Genomic DNA, 18,605 nt, shown 5'->3' with positions numbered 1-18,605 from the left:
AAGGAAGAAACGTCTGGTGCAACGTCGCAGTAAAATCTGGCATGGATCGTCATGCCGTAACATACGTGCTAAACTTCAGTTTGTAAGACGACGTCAGTTTATTGGTTAGTCAGTCGGTTAATAAACAATGTAAAAAAAGCGTTTGGAAATAGCGGGTTGTATTTCCAACGCCTCAGTGTAAAAAAAAAAAAAAAAAAACGCGTCGCGATATCAAGAAGAAGAAGAAGAAGAAATCTAGGAGAAAATTGAAGTGTAAAAAAGACAAACATGTATTTGGAAATCGAGTGAAATTCTAACTTAAAATAAGAAATTCATCTGTATACAAAATTTTTCCCAACTATTATACCTACATCATCATCATCATCGTTCCATGAATCAGTCAGTCAGTCGGATGATGAAAAAAATAATCTGAACAAGAGAATAGAATCGATAAGAGGAAAGAAAGAAAGAAAAAATCGGCGATAGAGAAGACGAATAATTCGCGTCTAAAATGTCGTTTTATTCCGTGATCGTACATTTCACGGAAATAAATTGCAGACTGACAAACAGGTGAAGAAGATGGAAGATGACGCGGATCTGCGGGAACAGTTATTCCACAATACAGTACGAGAGAATATCGTAAGGAAACCAATTATCCCAACGTTTGAAACCATATCACGTATCGTCATCGCATTCCGAGGGTCCAAAACCTCAGCTTAACACATTAGTTTACAGGCAAAAATCGCTTTATTTCGACCAGGGCGTATCTCGACTATCGTTAAATCGTTAATTCTCCCTTTATTCCATTTCTTTGTCCACAATTACACTCGGCAGCAGCAGAGAAAGATCCCGATTAACGGGTCGTCGACCTCGTTTCCCCCTGTACGGCAGAGTAAAAAGACCGATTGATCATCCCGTCAAATATACGGGAACCACCCGAGTTTTCACCCTTCGTTTTTTCGAGAAATTGTTAAATAAAATACGCGAATCAGAGTCTCTTTGCCGCAGGAATTTTGCGCCGTCGATTACCAGGTGTATAGATTTTTTCTTTTTTTTTTCTTTTCTATTTTCTTTCTTGACCTTGCTAGATCTGGAGAACAAATGACCTTGTCTTGATACTAAATCGCAGCAGCAGCAGCAGCAGCAGCTACGGCATTAAATTTCGCCTCGTGCGTAAAGTAGAAATAAATAAAAAAAAGAAAAAAAAAAAAAAAACGTTGCGTGAGGTCGATTCTTCTTGATCAAACACAGCTGACAAGCCGGCGACGACATTGAAATTACGATAAAAGACGTCGTGTTTGCATGTTTTCAAATTAAACAAGTATATACATATATATCAAGGACGCAATTCATACCTAATATGATGTGTGATTGTTGCAGCTCATTGTGCGAAGCTTTTAGAATATGAGAAAAGTTGTTGAATCGATCGTGTCATTGTTCGAAAGGTGATTAATAAAATCGAATAAGAATCTTCTAGGATAAATCTTGAAGATTCGTTTTAATCGTTTCTAATCTCGGTACGATGGTGTGTACATACGTAGTTTCTTGTCAGGAGGTTAAATGTAATATACAGGGTGTCCCAGACTAAAGTGCAAAAATTGATAGGGGTTGTAGAGGAGGTCGTAACTGAGTAAACGCGACTTCGGAGATCACATGTTCTTTGGGATAATTCACTTAGTTCGACCTTCTCTACAACCCCTATCAATTTTTGCACTTTAGTCTGGGACACCCTGTATATGAATAGATATATGTACATTAGCAGGGTGTCGAGTATTTATGGAAATTATGGAATCAGGGAGATCTCAGGGAATTTTGATATCCCCTGGAAAAAAGCTGGGAATCTCAGAGAATTTCATTTGGAATATACTAATTTTCATCCCAGGTTAATAAAAATTTAGCCATTTGGTGAGAAGAAACAAATTTTCTTTCAACTTTCAGACAATGGTCGTGAACTAAGTCCTGATTTTTTTTAAATTGTACGTGCTAGAGAATTCTTACAAATTCACCTCACAATGAGTCACTCTGCTCTAGTCAAATATTGAAAATTCTTGTTCGTATGATTTTTGTATTTTTTATTTATTGTGTAAACGAGAAAAAACTGGATAAATAATAATTCTTGCCTGGAAGAAGCTAGAATTCTCAGGGAATTACGTTTCCATAAATAACTGGACACCCTGATTAGAATGGTACTTTTAAAAGGTCATTTTTAAATTTCGATCGGTGTGTCTCCCGAGTCGGTTTCAAATAATTCCCTAATTTTTCAGATTTTTATTTCAATTCCAATGCGTGTCCCAAAGAGGAGGCTGAATTTCCACGTCGAATCTATACCGAACGGATTTATTATAACGGCTAACGCTGATTAAAAGACAAGAACAAGTTAAAAATTTCATATCACGATTTTGAAAAGATCCGCCACTCATGCAGTTTCGTCATCGTAATTTAACAAACAGTAATCTACGGGATTTGCTTTTAATTGTCGCGAAAACTCAAGAAAAATTATACTGTAATCAAACGCGTAATTTGAAAACATTCGTGAAAATATCAAAAATCTTTAGATTGATGAAAGATGTTGCAATTTCTTCAGTTTCCTATCCAATACATCGAAAATTCTATATAATTTTGTGAAGTGAAGACGTTGAACTATCAGACGCAAACATCGTCGAACGACATATTTTTATAAGGTTTCTAAAATTTAAAAATGATGATTTTTATTCAAATTTTTTGCTACGTCAACGTTACTAATTTCATTTTCCTCGCTAATAGACCTCGTAGAAAAAGAACGACTCATACTATCATGAAATGCAACGAAATTTCACCCTTAATATTGGCAAATCAGAACGTTGAGAATGATTATGATTGTAATCACGAAAAGCTCCGGAATTAATATCTAGAAATCACTCGTTCAGATTTGGTTGTCTAATAACACCTGATTATACCGATAATCAGAATCAGCTATAAAACAGCGCCAAAGAACATCCTCGTTGCGCGAAATCAATTTAAAAACGTCACAAGTGCTTGAAAATTCTTATCCATCGCATCGATGAGAAATTTTCAAGTGCACACTTTCATTGAAATATATACGTGCGATAGATCGAATCAATAATTAATTCCATCTCGTTCGACCCATAAAACTTGACGCAAAAAGAAAGAAAGAAAAAAAATAGTCTGCTCAAAATCTAAAAATCATTCGAACAGACCTGGACCTTCATCCCTGCCGCATTTTTTGCATTATTTTTAATCCTTATTTTCTTCACCTGATAGACGTTAGGAACACAAGTTATTACTAATTATTATACATACTGATTTCTTATATATATATATATATATATATATAGTTACAGACTGACGTGTATACCAGCATTATGATTATTGTTAACACTGTTATTATTGTAATTGCCTGCACATTACTGACTCTACACTAACGGTACATCACTCCTGCCTCTCCTTTTAAAAAAAATTATTATGCTAACAGTTGAAAATTATTCTGAATACACTTAAAGCCGGTTGTTTTTTCATCTCGCCGCAGCCTCCGATTAAAATGTACGTATGTATATATGTATTTATGTATGTACGTCATTCTGTTAGATAAATATCATCAAGTGCAACGAGTATAACATTATACAATACATAATAAACAAACTTTACTTCGAGATCAGCAGCTTAATATTAAATCGGTCTCTTTTTTTCACCGTCTGTACGTATATATTTATATATATATATTTTTTTCCTTATCGTTTCAACCGCAGACGTGAATTATCGCTATAGTCTAAAAATCTAAATTTCTTATAACATGTACTACGTCATCGTATGACGAGGAGGATGTGCTCGTTTGATGAATTTATCCGCAGGGGTCACAGGGGTCCGCGTGTATGCATGTACCTACGTATCGTTCATTGATTATATAGTACAGTATCGTCGTCATCATCATCATCATCATCATCATGATCATCATGATCATCGAGGACTCGTGAATAAATAGATGACGATAATGTACGAACTAAATCAATTGTTTGCATAACTTATTGCAAGATAAAGTTTCACGAAATTTCTCTAAAATAAGAAAGTAAATGTAAAAAAATCCATCATATTTCGACCGTGGTATAGATATTATAAATTTATATACCTGCGTAATTAAATTTCTATTCTATTTTATGCGTGTTAATGAGAACGAATTATTTTTATAAAAAATAATCGAATATATGTTTTGTTTTTTTTTCCTTTTTTCTTTTTTCGAAAGAAAACCCTGAAAATTCAAACCGGCTTTCGTCCCTTCTTTCGTACAATAATAATGATTGTTCGCATATTTCATGAATACAGTGTGAACTGTCTTTTGGTGAAAATATTTACACTCGTTAATGCGAATAAAGAATAAGATATATAATCGTTTAAAATCCCTGAGAATTGTCATAAATTTTTTTTAAATAAATGAAACGACTATATATAAAATTTATATACCCCCTCTAGATTTATTTATTTATTTATCTATGGTTAAAAATACTAAAATCATACTAATTTCGACATCTATATATATATATATAAATATATATACGGGTTTAAATTTGAAACAGTCGATTAAAATCAGCATCACAAATAAAATAAGTATCGAGAATGATCGAATCATTGTGAATCTTCATTTTCATTCGAGCAGTTTGCTTTGTACAATGATCCTTAACTAAACCTTAATACAAACATCTGCGTGAACAATCAAGGTTCTACATATTTAATCTATATTGTAACATTGAAATGATCGATCAGCCAAAATGCAAATAACCGTATAACATGCAAATAAGCGTCAAGGCAACGAAATGGTATACGTATGTACATGTATGTATAATACATTCTGCGTCAGTTGAGCGACGGATTGTGAATCCAACACGTATTTCGCGTTTCTTGGCGCCCGCGTCGATGTCGATGACGCCTGTATTATTCTACATGCATATAAACGTATACATGCATCACACACACACACACACACACACACACACACACGAGTGAAACGCAAGCGTACGACGATAGGCATAAGAAATAATATTGGGTTGATAAGAGACGGACAGCTCGTTGTAGAGTCGAATCGAATCGTTGATAATGAAACCTACATATTTTAATAGAATACACGATGACGTAGTTATCACGAACGATATTGCAATATAAACGAAGCTCAGCAAATTTTTATTACAAGCAATTTGATGAGAGTGAAGGAAATAAAAGATGCGCACAATTTTTTTTTACCCCATTTTCTTAATACCAAAGATTTTCCCTCTCTTTATTCGCATTGAAGTAAGTTACAAGAATAATGAGACAAATTTCATCGATGATGAATGAACAAATTTTAAACGTTATAGAAAACATGGTGAAAGTTCGTTAATTGGTGAAAATTGAAATGTTAAAATTAGAAGAATTTGCGAAGTTTAAGGGTGGTAAACAAACATTTGGATAAAAAAGCATCGCCATTTTTTAATTCTAGCATGATGTTGAAGTAGTTGAGTTTTGATGATATGAGTAAATGTAACACGTTAACATTTTATTACGTTACATTCAATGAATATTTCGCACAATCCTAAACTTTCAATAAAATAACGACTTTTCCTTAAAATTGCAAACTTACGATAAACGTAATTCCTACAATTTCAGCCACATTATTCGAGCAAGTGTGTAATTCGCTGTGTCTGCAGTGCAGCTAATCTTGAAATTGCAATAAATTTCGACCAGATTCTGCCTTAGGTTTGGTAGCCGTCTTGAATTTATGGCAGAATTCGTTTTTGTCAAATAACTCGCTCTGAATTTTCACTATTTAACTAAAAATGATAATAAATAAATAAACTTTCAGTAAATTTAATTCCCTAAATCTTTGGTCATAACGATTTACTTTCTACAATCGCTATTTCCTGACTTGAAACACGAATTCAACAAGATGACTGGCGAAGCTGCCGCAGAATCTGGTAAAAATTTTGGATTCAGACCATCGATGGTCAACCCTCGAGATCATTATAAAAAAGGGTCAAACCGTTTAATTCGAGATCTAATAACTGTATCAAAAAATATGTAAAAAAAAAGTTATTGGGTATAAAAAAAAAAAAAAAAATTTTTAAACGTAAAAAAGTACGTTACGAAAAACCATTTAAATAAATTTAAAAAAAACATTAAATTCGTATATACAATACGAGACAGACGTGTCTTGCTTATCTACATTCCCGACGGTGCTTCGACTGAAAAGAAATTTCTGTTCAAAAACAAATTTTCATTCCCCTTGTTCTCCCTTATTTTTGTCGATACGAAGACAAACATAAAATACTTTTTTACCTTTCTTGACATTTTGTATTTATTAATCTATTTTTTTTTTTTTTTTTTTTTTTGTTCCACTCTTTTCTTACTTTGTCTCCAACAACTTTTGTCCGACATATTTTTCAATAAAGTTAAACAAGACTGCTTAATAAAACGCAGGATAGACTGTAAAATTATTATCTAAATTCAATTCAGCGTAATCGAATTACCCTTACAATTATATCGACTTTCCGTATTCACATACAAAAAGTAGGTATACTTATATACTTTCTTTCAATTTTTTTCATCGCCTATACCATCGAGGCTATATCTCGCGTCGTCGTCACGGATAACAAAGGCTGACACAATGAGCATCGTCGAGGGGCTGATCACTGCTGCATGCGTGTAACGTGTAGACGCGTGGCGAGGCGATTCTATTTTCGCATTACATTGGTATTAGGTGCACACACACACACACACATACACACACACAGACATACCTTACAGGTATGCTCAGGTATTATCTTTCTTTTGTCTCGTCGGGACGGCAATAGTTGGCAGATAAATAGATAGTGAGAGAGAAAAAGAGAAGGGGGGGGGGGGGGGGGGGGTGGTATAGTGGGAGTGAGAGAGAGAATCGCCTGCAATACTTCGACGACTTGATGATGATGATGATGATGACCCACGACAAAAACACATACCTATATATATATAGTATACGATATGTCTAACAATAAGTGGCCGAGAGATATTCTCGGCCCCTACCAGTTCGTTGGATGTTTTTATCATTCTGCAACCTGTTGTAGTAGCTCGACAGCAGAATACACGAGCAATTTATAATCACACGGTATATGTTATAATATAAGGAATGCCTCGATATCCGAGCAAACGCAGCGATTGAAAATTATTCTTTCCCACGTTTCTCGCGTAATAATTTAATAACAATTTCATTATATATCGAGGAAGTGAATTCATATCGTTACAATAATCCGATGAAATTCTCATCAGAGGATAACAAGTTATTGAAAATAATTGTAGAAGTACACTTTGTGAACAATTGCGATAAAAGGATGTCGATACTTCTGTTGTCAATTGTGAACCGACGCAACGATTTATACTTCTATTACTGTAACATCGTGACTGGTAATGCGAATTTGTCTGTAATCACGTCAAGTTGAAGTTTATCGAAACTGTAAGTGAAAAGGATAAAAAATAAATCTCGGGTCTAATCGGTAAATCCGATCGTGCGAATTTTGTGTAAAATTTTTTTCTAATATCATGCCTTCGTTGCCAAAATCTTGAAATATTGTACTGGCGTGAAAATTCTTGACAAATATTTTCACACAAAAATTGACGACAAGGATCAAGAAACGTGTAAATATTAAATATAATATGTACAATACATAATGTATAGTGCATCTTTGTAATATTTACAATGTCGGGTTAGAAAAATGTCTATTTTTAAACGCAAGAAATGAAAATCGATATGAAAAAGGAATAAATGAAATTCCACGATTTTAGTATTCGACATTCGTGGCAATGTCATTTGGTTACTATAAAAACAGACGTAAATACATACGTGTAGGTATAGTATACATATATGTATATTATAAAGTAAACGATGTGAGGAAAAACTGGTTTTGAGAATAAATAAAAAATGGAAAGAACGCAATTTTAACTCGCCGCACCTGTGTTTTTAGATAAACCAGTTATTTTGGAGCTTCAGAATAATCTGAAGCTAATTCTCTTCAAAGTCGTTCTAACAATAAGATCACGAAACAGTGATTTTTTATGAGATTGAAGTTAGTAACGTTACTATAACGATGCATGTTCAGGAAACATCCTGACCCCGTACCTTCGGGATTGTCTAAAATTTAGTCAGCCATAATAAGGAAAACATACTTATAATACATTTTGAAAATTCAACTCCTATGAAGTCTTTCGATAATTCGACAACGATGATTTTTCTTCCCGATGCGATGTTCCGTTACGTTAACGTTAACGTATTTGACGAATACTTTGCGACGTTGACGACGTCACTAACATCAACCTCGTTTTTTACGAAGGGAAAATTCGATTTGAAATCGTATGCTTTTGAAATATAAAAAAGTTTCTCATCTACTGTTGAACGAAAGAGAACGTTGAGAACGTATAAGACAATTCCTCTTTACCTATAAAAATAACGGTTTACAAATACCGTTACTGCATACAAAAAACATATATAAACGGATCGTCGCTTATGTAACTCTGTATACATAAATCTTTCGCGGGTTAAACAAAGTTAATTCTGGGCGTGAAATCCAATTTGTTTCTACGGATAAAACATCGTCACGATGATGCCCTTGAAGTTACATAACCGAACCTGGTTTATTGTGGTAATAATATCAAAAAAGAAAAGAAAATTTAAAACAAAAACGTGAGCAGACAGAAATTTTCGAGTTCAGTATTCAGAAAATTCAAACATCAAAATCATAGAATTTACATTATGCATCGTGATGATTTCTATCTTCTTTTGCTTTTCGATAATAGCTGAATTATTGTTCCGATAGCGTTTTATATACTCGTCAGTAAAAATTTGAGGCGTCCAAAATTTTGAAAAATTATCTTACAATCATGAAAAAATTTTATTTTCGATAAAATAAAATGTTCAAGATTGACAACGTGCGCATAACTGCTTCTCAGATCGCGTGTGAAAATTTTTTTTTCCTTCGCTTTCCTCTCTATAAAAAAATTCCGAAAGTTTTTTAAATAAAAGTTTTCAGCAATCCTGTTTTGCGGGTTGGCGAAAGAAACTTTAGCAATAAATTGAAAACCCGGGAAAGATTCGGCGACAAATTTATTCATTTGTATATAACAATTTTTTACCGAAATCTATTATTCATTAATTTGGCGACCTTATATCACGCATATTACAAATGCAAATATCAATGTTTAAATTATCAATTTACACTCACTTTCGCGAATGTGAAATCGAATACAAACACCAATTATTGTATATATATGAGGCTTCATTTGTGTCAACTAGGTCACGAAAATTTGTTTTTTTCACTCACCGTTTAGATTACATGTTACAGTTAACCAGATCTCACAATATTGACTGTTGTTTTATCAACGATACTGATAATGAAGCTGTTTCATGATCCTAAACGTGAATGCAATACATTTTTTATCCATTCAATTAAAGTAACAAATTCTTTGAGAATTGTAGAGTACTAATGAAAAATTTTTCAATCATATAGTTTCAGAATAGCTGTAGAAGAAATGTATTATCATTCTCATATTCTGTACCTTTCTTTTTTTCGAATTTACAGATATTTCTACTGCTCTTTTTGCTGCTATACATTTCGAGCTACGCACTGATAGCAAGGTTCAGAAGGAAAGATAGAGAGGATTATATTGTAGTGGACGAAGATGAGGCAACGGTATACAGAATTAGTCTGTGGCTCTGTACCGCTGCACTCGCAGTTTCGGTCGGAGCGACGCTACTTTTACCGGTATCCATTGCTAGCAACGAAGTTCTCATACTTTACCCCAACAGCTACTACGTCAAGTGGCTCAACAGCTCCCTGATACAAGGTAATAAGAGTGACATGAATTTTTCTCAGTTCAAAAATAACAAATAGGCCTAAAATAAAGCCTGACGATTATCTGACTCCGTTCTCCTTTGCTCGATTAATTTTTCTATCGATTCGTAATTTTGTAATTTTGTACTTTCATGTATTGCAGGACTTTGGAACCATGTGTTTCTGTTTTCGAACTTATCCTTGTTCGTGTTTTTGCCATTCGCCTACCTCTTCACGGAATCTGAGGGATTCGTTGGGTATCGAAAGGTAAAGAGTCGATTTGAATAATACATTTACAAAATTCATCTGATAGAAAAATCATATGTAAGATCGTAAGAAGTACTGAATTAATTCTTTTTCTTGTTGTGCCCACACTAGAGATATATATATTCTTGTTACTGCAGGGAAATTTTGATTTCAAAAATTTGTAATAAGTGTGAAAATCATCAGCTATTTCGTTCGAGTTATATTTTACGCTATTCTTTTTAGGGTGTTATGGCTAGGGTTTATGAAACAGTGACTGTATTGTGCCTACTTGGAGCACTAGTTCTTGGAATGACTTACATCTTGTCCGCTCTCATCGATCACCACAAGTCAAGTCTTCACACATTGCTCAGTGAGTATGATAAAACTTTTGTCTTTGATTCTTTAATTGATTATAACGTGTATATAATATCTGACTATTTTCACAGATTTATGGAGTTATTACTTGCCGTTTTTATACTCCTGCGTGTCTTTTGTCGGAGTGGTTATGCTATTACGTAAGTAATATATTATCCCGAGAAATTGTTATTCACTTTGTATTCCAATAAATAATTAGCTCAACATTTTCTCTAATGGGATGTAAAATTACTCCACAGTGTGCACTCCGGTAGGATTTGTCCAATTGTTTGGAGTTGTGGGCTCGTTTCTTGTTAAACCTCAATTCCTAAAGAATTTGGATGAAGAATTTTTTGCCTACAAGTTTGAAGAAGATTGTAATCAAAGAAGGTCAGCATAGAACTTGAATGTTACTGTGTTACTTCGAAAACGAGTTTCTCTTTCTTCTCTGAATCTCGATTCAATGAGAATTTTTATTTTCACTTGTTAATACGGCATAATTAGAATAATTCAAATAAAGCCTCTTGCTTTCGTCTAGACTGCAACATGCTACAGCGACGGGTAAATCTTACATATCACCGATGCCTATGTCTCCGGCAACTTGCGGAAACATTGTGGACGACGAAGAAGAATTACCGAGTGCAAATCCTGGTCTAATGTGTCTTAAAAATGGAGAGTTACAACGCGGTTTAACTCAGACACTAGAGTCTGTACAACAGAGAAGAAAGCTATTGGACAAACAGAGGCGTACTTGGTGGGTGCGCAGAACTTTGTTGTATCCTATAGCCATGCTTGCCTTGTTGGTACTTTCAACAACGACGGCTCTTCTTGCCGTCCAAAATACCATCGAGTTACTTATCGGCATTAAGGCCTTACCTCTGAGCACAAGAGTGAGTTGAACATAAATAAAAAAACCACTACCAGAGCTGTCTTGATTTAACTAAACATCCTGTCGTCGTTGTTTACAGCAATTTACATTAGGAATCAGCTCTCTGTCTAAGCTGGGGCCGATTGGGGCGACAGTTGAAGTTGCGGTGATCTTATACTTGGCTGCGACAAGCGCTATCGGTCTTTATTCCCTACCCGGAGTCCGTAGAGTTCGACCCCACTTTCATTCCACTCCCCTAACGCACATCATTGCAAATTGTGCGCTGCTGCTTGTACTCAGCTCTGCCCTTCCGCTATTGTCGAGAATACTTGGTGAGTTAGGTATTTCATAATGTTGACCTATTTTTCCTTCTTTTAATATTTATGACAGGACGGTAAAAACTTTTAGATGTTTTACTATAATGATTCTTGAACTAACGGTTTATAATTCAAAACAGGAATGACAAATTTTGATTTACTCGGAGACTTTGGGCGGATCGAGTGGCTTGGCAATTTCAAATTGGTCTTGTTCTACAATTTGATATTCACAATTGCCACGTTTGCTTGCCTCGCTACTAAATTCACGGCTACTGTACGAAAGGAAATATATGCAAGGTGAGTAAAACAGTTTTTACATTACTCTGATCAGACTCAACGGAATGAAGAGTAAACGAATGTACATACATGTTATTATTTGTCAACAATCGATGATTTATTTTTTTTTACAAACTTTCGCTTCTTACAGATTACGGAGCAGTTTAATGGGAATATTCAAACGCGATGGAAGAAAAGGAGTTTTGAGCATGTTTTCTAATAAGGAGGACTAGACTGATTTTAACTTATAAGAAATCGAGGTGTTAGTCATGTCTGAATAGTAAATAACACAGGAATCGACATACCCCATTTTCAATGGTAGTTTTATATTCAAATATTGCTTTATCTCCTGTTTACGTTCCGTTTTACTTCATCGATCATCCCGAATTACTCGAGAAATGAGAAGTAAAATAATTATTTCAATATTTTAACAACTTCAAATTCCCAATAATGTTACACAGGAAATATTTTCAACTTTCAATTGATAGATCGGTACTCGTATTTAATCATTTCTGTCTGACAACACTTCGGGCATTCACATAGTTAGTATTTAAACGCAACGAGTGTTTTGTATTTAAAAGAAAAGAAATATTTTCTACATGAAGAAAAAAAAAAAAAAAAAAAAAAAAATGAGGTGGTCGAGTATTGAATTCAGGGTCCAGAAGGGAGAGACGAAAAAGTTAGATTTCATACGAATCGTCGGGAAAATCTAGTTCATCCATCGATCAAATGTAGAAGAAAAAAAATTTTGATCCACATTTTTTTGAAGTAATTGGTTCGTCCTCAGTAGCAAAAACGGTGAACACAAAAGTTCGTCACGTAAATTAAATTGTTTAAAATGTATGTATATATATATTTATATATTTATATACGAATTTTCAAATTTAAACTCATATCTTCGACGAGAAAGAGAGAGAGAGAGAGAGAGAGAGAGAGAGAGAGAGAGAGAGAGAGAGAGAGAGAGAGAGAGAGAGAGAAAGAAAGAAAGAAAGAGATGGATCGTGTATGCTTGTGTGTGTATGTGTTTGCACGTTGCATATTTGTAATTAATTTATATCCCAAAAACTACGATAAGTAATTAATTGCTAATAAATCTTTCCCACTTAAGTTATTTATACGTAAATATACGATGTGAAAAGTTGAAATTGCGACACCAAGAATAACGAAAGAACGATAATAATTGTCACTAAGGAGGTGAATGTGCAAATTATCTCCTGATCAAACCACCAGACAAGTATTTTTGCATTAGAAGTAAACCAGTTCGATATTAACGCCAATAAATATGAAAAATAATATATTTTGAAACCACAAGAATCTTTCAAATATTGGTCGACACTGTCTTCAAGATCTGATTTGACGTTAAAATTCCCTGATATAATTTACTACAGCTACTGTAGAGGGCAGACGCGAAAGGCTCCGCTATCACTAAAACTTACTTCTTAGTCAAAATACCGTACATTGAGATAATCCATAAACTGGTAGCCGTTGTTATTTAAAAATAGGATAATGATATTTTATCGTTTATAAATTATTCTAATTTTAATAATCCATACATTTATTATGCAAACCGGTAGCCAGTTTACTTCATCTCAAAGCAGTCTTGTGATATATGAGAATAATCACATGATATTGTGATAAATTCAAGTTTGAAAATATTCCACGCCTGACTAGAACAGCCTCTATTGAAGGTTGCAAACTTTTTTTCATACTCCAAGTAGTATTTGTTCTTGGTTACTCCGTAGCATTTACAAAGATCCTCAAATAGCGCTAAAAGTCGTTATCCTTCCTTTTCATTCTGACGCGGTTTGAATAAATTAATTCCTCCAGGCTGGTTATAGTTCATATTATCCCAATAATATTGATTTGCAGATGATTTTATCGAAATTGTTTAGAACTCAGGCAGATACTAGTATTTAACGAAATGATATATTTATTTGCGCGATTATAATGAATAATCTAAAGTTCCCTTGTTATTAGTAAAGACACTTTCGATTTAGTAATCGGAACTTTCTATAAAACTTCTATAAAGTCTGTATGAAATAACGGTGATTATAGAGGTGGCGCGTACTACATTTGGAATAGAGAAGATTTTTTTTCCTTGGAGTTCAGAATAAATAATAATTACACGAATAAATATAGCTAATAAAGAATGGTGGTTTTATCAAACCAATGCATTGAAAATGCGAATGACTTTCAAGCTGATTAATTATTTTTAAAGAGACCTTCCACTATTAAGTCGGCATTCTCCCATATATTCGAACTTATAAATGTCTGGAATGTTTGGTTCGTCACACAACACTTATCTTGTCAGAACGACATTACTTTAAGTATGTATTAAAATGGGTATTCAATATAGAATGATATTCTAGAGCATGGCCACCACCACTTGATTACAAGAATAGTTTGTCCCCTTTTTTGTCTCACAAATAATATGTGAGTCATAGTGTTTACCGCTTTAGCCCAAGTAAAAACGTATTTAAAAAAAATCTACATAAAATAATGACAAGATTTTGAAATTCAGTACCATATGTTATAGCTTTGTTATGTATAATATGAGTTTGAATAGGCTGTGAATTAAGATTTATGTACCGATTTAATTTCCTCATTTGGACAAAAGCCAAGCGTCAGTTCAAGGAAATACAAATTGTAATTATATTTCAATCTAGTTTGGGCCATAATTGGTCCGTCGTAGAATAGAAGAAGACTGTTTGAAATTTTTTGAAAAAAAGGCCTTTGATATTTGAATAAATTTCCACCTGCGCTTTGTTAATATTCGAAGACGAATATATTAGCATTTTTACTAAGCATTTTCTGTTCATAATCTGCAATGTAATATATCTTTGCACGTTTATCTTGTTGACTTGCGATCGGAAATTCGCTGCTCCCTTAAAAAGACTTTCTGAAAGGTAAACAAGAAATTCAATGCCTTTTGCTGCTGCAGAGTTTCTATTCCCCGATCATACAGTTTGCAAAATAATAATAGCGGATAGCTCGACACGAGTTGTTAAGAAATAAGTTCGACATTGGGCAAATGTAATTGTACATTATCTATGTCAGGTATGACAATATTTATCTAGTTCACGAGTTTGTAAATTATTTAAATAGCGAATTCTGTAAGAGAAATGAGAGAGTTGTCACCAGTTGATATAGAAATGTAAGTGATACAATGATTTTCTTACACTGTACTATACTATATTATGCCAAACAAAAGACACTATAATTGTATTAATAATATTTATAGTATCTTGTAAAGGCTCCTACATATGTAACTCGTTTGAAAAATATTCTGATCGCATTGACATCTACACTAAAACCTAGTCAGTCGATGCGCTATAATCACACTGGTTTTAAAACTGACACATAACTAATGAATTTGAGAAAAAATAAGGGCCATTATTATTATTATTATTATTATTCTTATCGTTAAAGAATAAACGTTACTACTTCAATTTACTACTAGCATAACTGTTCAAAGCTGCAGAATAAATAGTGAATAAAAGACCACAATGAAAAAACACTTGATTGTACAGATACTATAATACCTATGCACTATGCTCCGAACGTTTTGCTAGTTCAGAGCCAACCCAGTTCATTATTATATTATTTATAAATAAACGGTATTATCAATTGTGTAATAATTTTTTGTACATTGTAAATTGATTAGCTCTCGAACCCCCGTTTAAATTTGCATTGCATCGTAATAGTACGAATTATGGAATTCGTTTTAGTACGACAAACTGACGAATGATACAACACGGTTACTAAAACGTATCAGGCTGCAACGCACACCGAGATTTTCATATTTTTCATTCCGTAAGAAATTGTTATGTATTGTTATGTTTTACGAATTGTAGGAAAGAAATTGAAAGATTATTTTCTTTGTTTAGACTGTATTTTAAACAAAAAAAAAAAAGTTTCAACATATATATCTGTACAATTTTTTATAACAATGATTTTTCAAAACAAAATCATGGTAACATGGAAATGTAATTTTCGCTATTTCTCACAATCAAGTTTCTACATTTATCAACGTTTATCATCACAGTCTATTAACTGAAAGCTTTTCAAAACTTGAACAGTTTCAAATTCAGCGCTTCCTTTACGAATTATAGAATATCCACCAGGCTGAGATAAATCAACAACGGTAGAACCAGCTCTTTCCAGTCCATCGCTTGCGACTCTTTCATCCGGATAAAAAACACCTCCCAAATGCGACCAAAGTGCAGAAAATTCTTCGGGATGTATCGTGCTTGGCTTGTTACTCTCGTTGGCGCTCGTCAGAGCCAACGGTTCCCTTAGTCTTTTTGCAATATCTCTGATAAATTTTGCATTAGGAATTCTAATCCCCACATTTTGCACATTAGGATTAAATAGTGGATTCAGTTTTGGTGTACGTTTCAAAACTAATGTCACAGGTCCGGGTAATAACGCTTCCAGCAATCCTTTTGGCAGAGAATCGACGATACCCCAAGTCTTTACATCCACAATTTCACCGACACAAATTGCCAGCGGTTTACAAGGATCCCGTTGCTTGATTTCATACAACTTTTTAACAGATTCATTGCTTTGGGCCAATCCTGCCAAACCATAGACGGTATCCGTTGGCAATGCTATGACGTGTTTATCTTGAAGCAAGCGAACGGCCATAGCCACATTCTTTGATCCATAAGCGAACCCAAAATCTGACATACCAGGCTGTAGATTTTTAAGCTGCGTCTCGAGCGACCTCAATGTTTGTTTCATTGGACCCATGCTTTTTTTCCTTACTTCATCGGAACTCATTGTTGGTCTGCTGCGAAATAATTTCAACATTCTTCTTGATTATGACGACAGATCGATCGGTGAGTCCTCAAAATTTTCAGTTTTATTTCTACGTCAAAATTTTCTCTACTCAAATTCTGATTAAAATAGTGAGATGTACACAACTTTGAATAGCAGAAGTGATTCATCAATATTTATCACCTCCATAAAATGATTAAATTTAAATGCATACAATTAATCTCGCCAATTGTGACTGCACTGTGGATTGCAGCATCTGTAAAATGTGGTCATTGGCTCGTCGGCAGATCTCGTTTGTATCTGCATGAAGTAGGCCCGAGAATGAGAGCACTTGGGACAGCGTTCATCTGTTGCGTCGACGTTTTCCCACGCAGCGCTGCCACCTAAAACGTCGTCTACTTCCTTGAGCTTTGGATAAGTCCGACTTGTTATTCTTTGCGATATATTAAAGACATAAGGGCAGGTATTACACGCAAATCGGTAATTCGCCAAGCCCGATTCGACATGTAGAATGTTTCCACAGGTTGGACAAAATAGCAGCATATCCCATCTGAAAAATGGAAAATTAGAAGATGACGGGGAACATGTGGGATGTGCGCGATGAGATAAAAAAAATCAAGATATTTCAACTCGTTTGAGCTCGTCAGCTGAGTTTTGTTAAATGACTAACTGAATACGTGACATCGTAACTCGCAAATAGATCAAATAGATCAAATGAATAATGAAAGATTAACGTGCCCAATACGAGTTACGAATACAGAGAGGTTAGGATTATAGAAATTCGATAAATTGTTTAACCATTAAGGTAAAATGATATTACAGTGAATTATGTTTAAACTTACCTATTTAAATTGTATATCACACACGAAATTATTCACTTTCTTAACATGTTATTACTAGAACACTGGTCGACACGTGATAAACGACAGAACGAGAATTCTGTTGAATGATGCAACGGCGCCGTTCGTGCGCCGTCCGGAGGATGGTGGAGGAAATCACAGGTGATCGGTTTCACGACTTCCAAGCCGTCCGGACTCAAGTCCACGCTCAAAAGACGCGGTTAAATTCGAAAGCCATTTCATACTGTAAAATTTTTACTACCAAGACGAAAGATATTTTCATAGATATTTGCACTGTTGGAATACATGAAAAACTACTCACAAAGGGCGCAATTTGTCCGCATAATAATAAAGAAAATTTATTTATCTAGGTATGAAATAAACGACTTCAAACTGAAATTACGCGAATTTCTGACCGTATCATGTACGAAAACGTTTCAGGAGTTCACCAATAATACGTAATTCTCGAGTGGAAGCTGGATGGTAAAAAGTAACGTCGTGTAATATTTAAATGGCCCCTCAGTGAGCCTAATTCGTGAAAGTCATATCATCCTCAAATGCCCTAAAGATCAAGTAAAAACTTAGAATGCACAGCATAGTGCATAATATACACTGATAAGATTTATAAATACTGATAAATAGTCAACTTTCAAATAAGTTTATCTCAGATAATGTTTTATGGCGACAATTAGTCGATTCACAGACAACTTATATATATATATATATATATATATATATATATATATATATATATATATATATATATATATATATATATATATATATATATATATATATATATATATATATATATATATATTATCAACTAATGCGAAAATATGGCGGACATTCATTAAATTATAGTTGGCATACAGTTAACGGCTATTAACTTGAGATACGCGTTTCTTCTCTGTCTTAAATTAGTAGACTTGATTTTCGACCGGCGATAAGTCAAATACGAGTCGTCTATGCGGTATTCGATTTAATTATATTTATCGTGTTCTTCACGTAACTGAAGCTAGCAGCCTGAATTATCAGCCAAACGTTCTAATGCTCATTCAAATAAGGTATTCAAGATCGAAAATCAAAATTTTGCGACATATTATGAACCCCCAATACTTTT

The 18,605-nt window shown here is 34.0% G+C and overlaps 3 protein-coding genes across 3 annotated transcripts; 1 reads left to right on the top strand and 2 right to left on the bottom strand.

The window, feature by feature from the left end:
- Positions 1 to 180: 180 nt before the first annotated feature.
- On the top strand, positions 181 to 12,785 carry LOC124404015 (protein Lilipod). The gene is made up of 10 exons (XM_046877821.1): positions 181 to 618; positions 9,552 to 9,816; positions 9,967 to 10,070; positions 10,293 to 10,419; positions 10,496 to 10,564; positions 10,664 to 10,793; positions 10,942 to 11,293; positions 11,372 to 11,603; positions 11,729 to 11,885; positions 12,016 to 12,785. Exons 1-10 carry the CDS (start codon positions 559 to 561, stop codon positions 12,095 to 12,097), a joined length of 1,578 nt encoding a protein of 525 aa, XP_046733777.1. The 5' UTR covers positions 181 to 558; the 3' UTR covers positions 12,098 to 12,785.
- Positions 12,786 to 15,737: 2,952 nt separating this feature from the next.
- Positions 15,738 to 16,646, bottom strand: LOC124406488 (yrdC domain-containing protein, mitochondrial). Its single transcript, XM_046881920.1, has one exon. The coding sequence runs from the start codon at positions 16,644 to 16,646 to the stop codon at positions 15,891 to 15,893; it is 756 nt and encodes a 251-aa protein (XP_046737876.1). The 3' UTR covers positions 15,738 to 15,890.
- LOC124406497 (DNA-directed RNA polymerase III subunit RPC10) lies at positions 16,514 to 17,618 on the bottom strand. Its single transcript, XM_046881932.1, has 3 exons — positions 17,486 to 17,618; positions 16,858 to 17,193; positions 16,514 to 16,653 (listed from the first exon to the last, which is right to left on the bottom strand). Exon 2 carries the CDS (start codon positions 17,184 to 17,186, stop codon positions 16,860 to 16,862), a length of 327 nt encoding a protein of 108 aa, XP_046737888.1. The 5' UTR covers positions 17,187 to 17,193; positions 17,486 to 17,618; the 3' UTR covers positions 16,514 to 16,653; positions 16,858 to 16,859.
- Positions 17,619 to 18,605: the final 987 nt, after the last annotated feature.

The sequence above is a fragment of the Diprion similis genome, chromosome 1 (assembly GCF_021155765.1).
Source record: "Diprion similis isolate iyDipSimi1 chromosome 1, iyDipSimi1.1, whole genome shotgun sequence".
Classification (NCBI taxonomy): domain Eukaryota; kingdom Metazoa; phylum Arthropoda; class Insecta; order Hymenoptera; family Diprionidae; genus Diprion; species Diprion similis.
The sequence above is the reverse complement of the archived record's forward strand: the minus strand, read 5'-3'. Positions and strand labels throughout refer to the sequence as shown.

Bases quoted from the DNA above. Each gene is read 5' to 3' on its own strand.
- LOC124406497 (XM_046881932.1), bottom strand. From the start codon at position 17,186: ATGCTGCTATTTTGTCCAACCTGTGGAAACATTCTACATGTCGAATCG.
- LOC124406488 (XM_046881920.1), bottom strand. From the start codon at position 16,646: ATGAGTTCCGATGAAGTAAGGAAAAAAAGCATGGGTCCAATGAAACAA.
- LOC124404015 (XM_046877821.1), top strand. From the start codon at position 559: ATGGAAGATGACGCGGATCTGCGGGAACAGTTATTCCACAATACAGTA. The intron at 9,817-9,966 runs GTAATAAGAGTG...CATGTATTGCAG, and splicing joins CAACAGCTCCCTGATACAAG to GACTTTGGAACCATGTGTTT. The intron at 11,604-11,728 runs GTGAGTTAGGTA...AATTCAAAACAG, and splicing joins GCTATTGTCGAGAATACTTG to GAATGACAAATTTTGATTTA.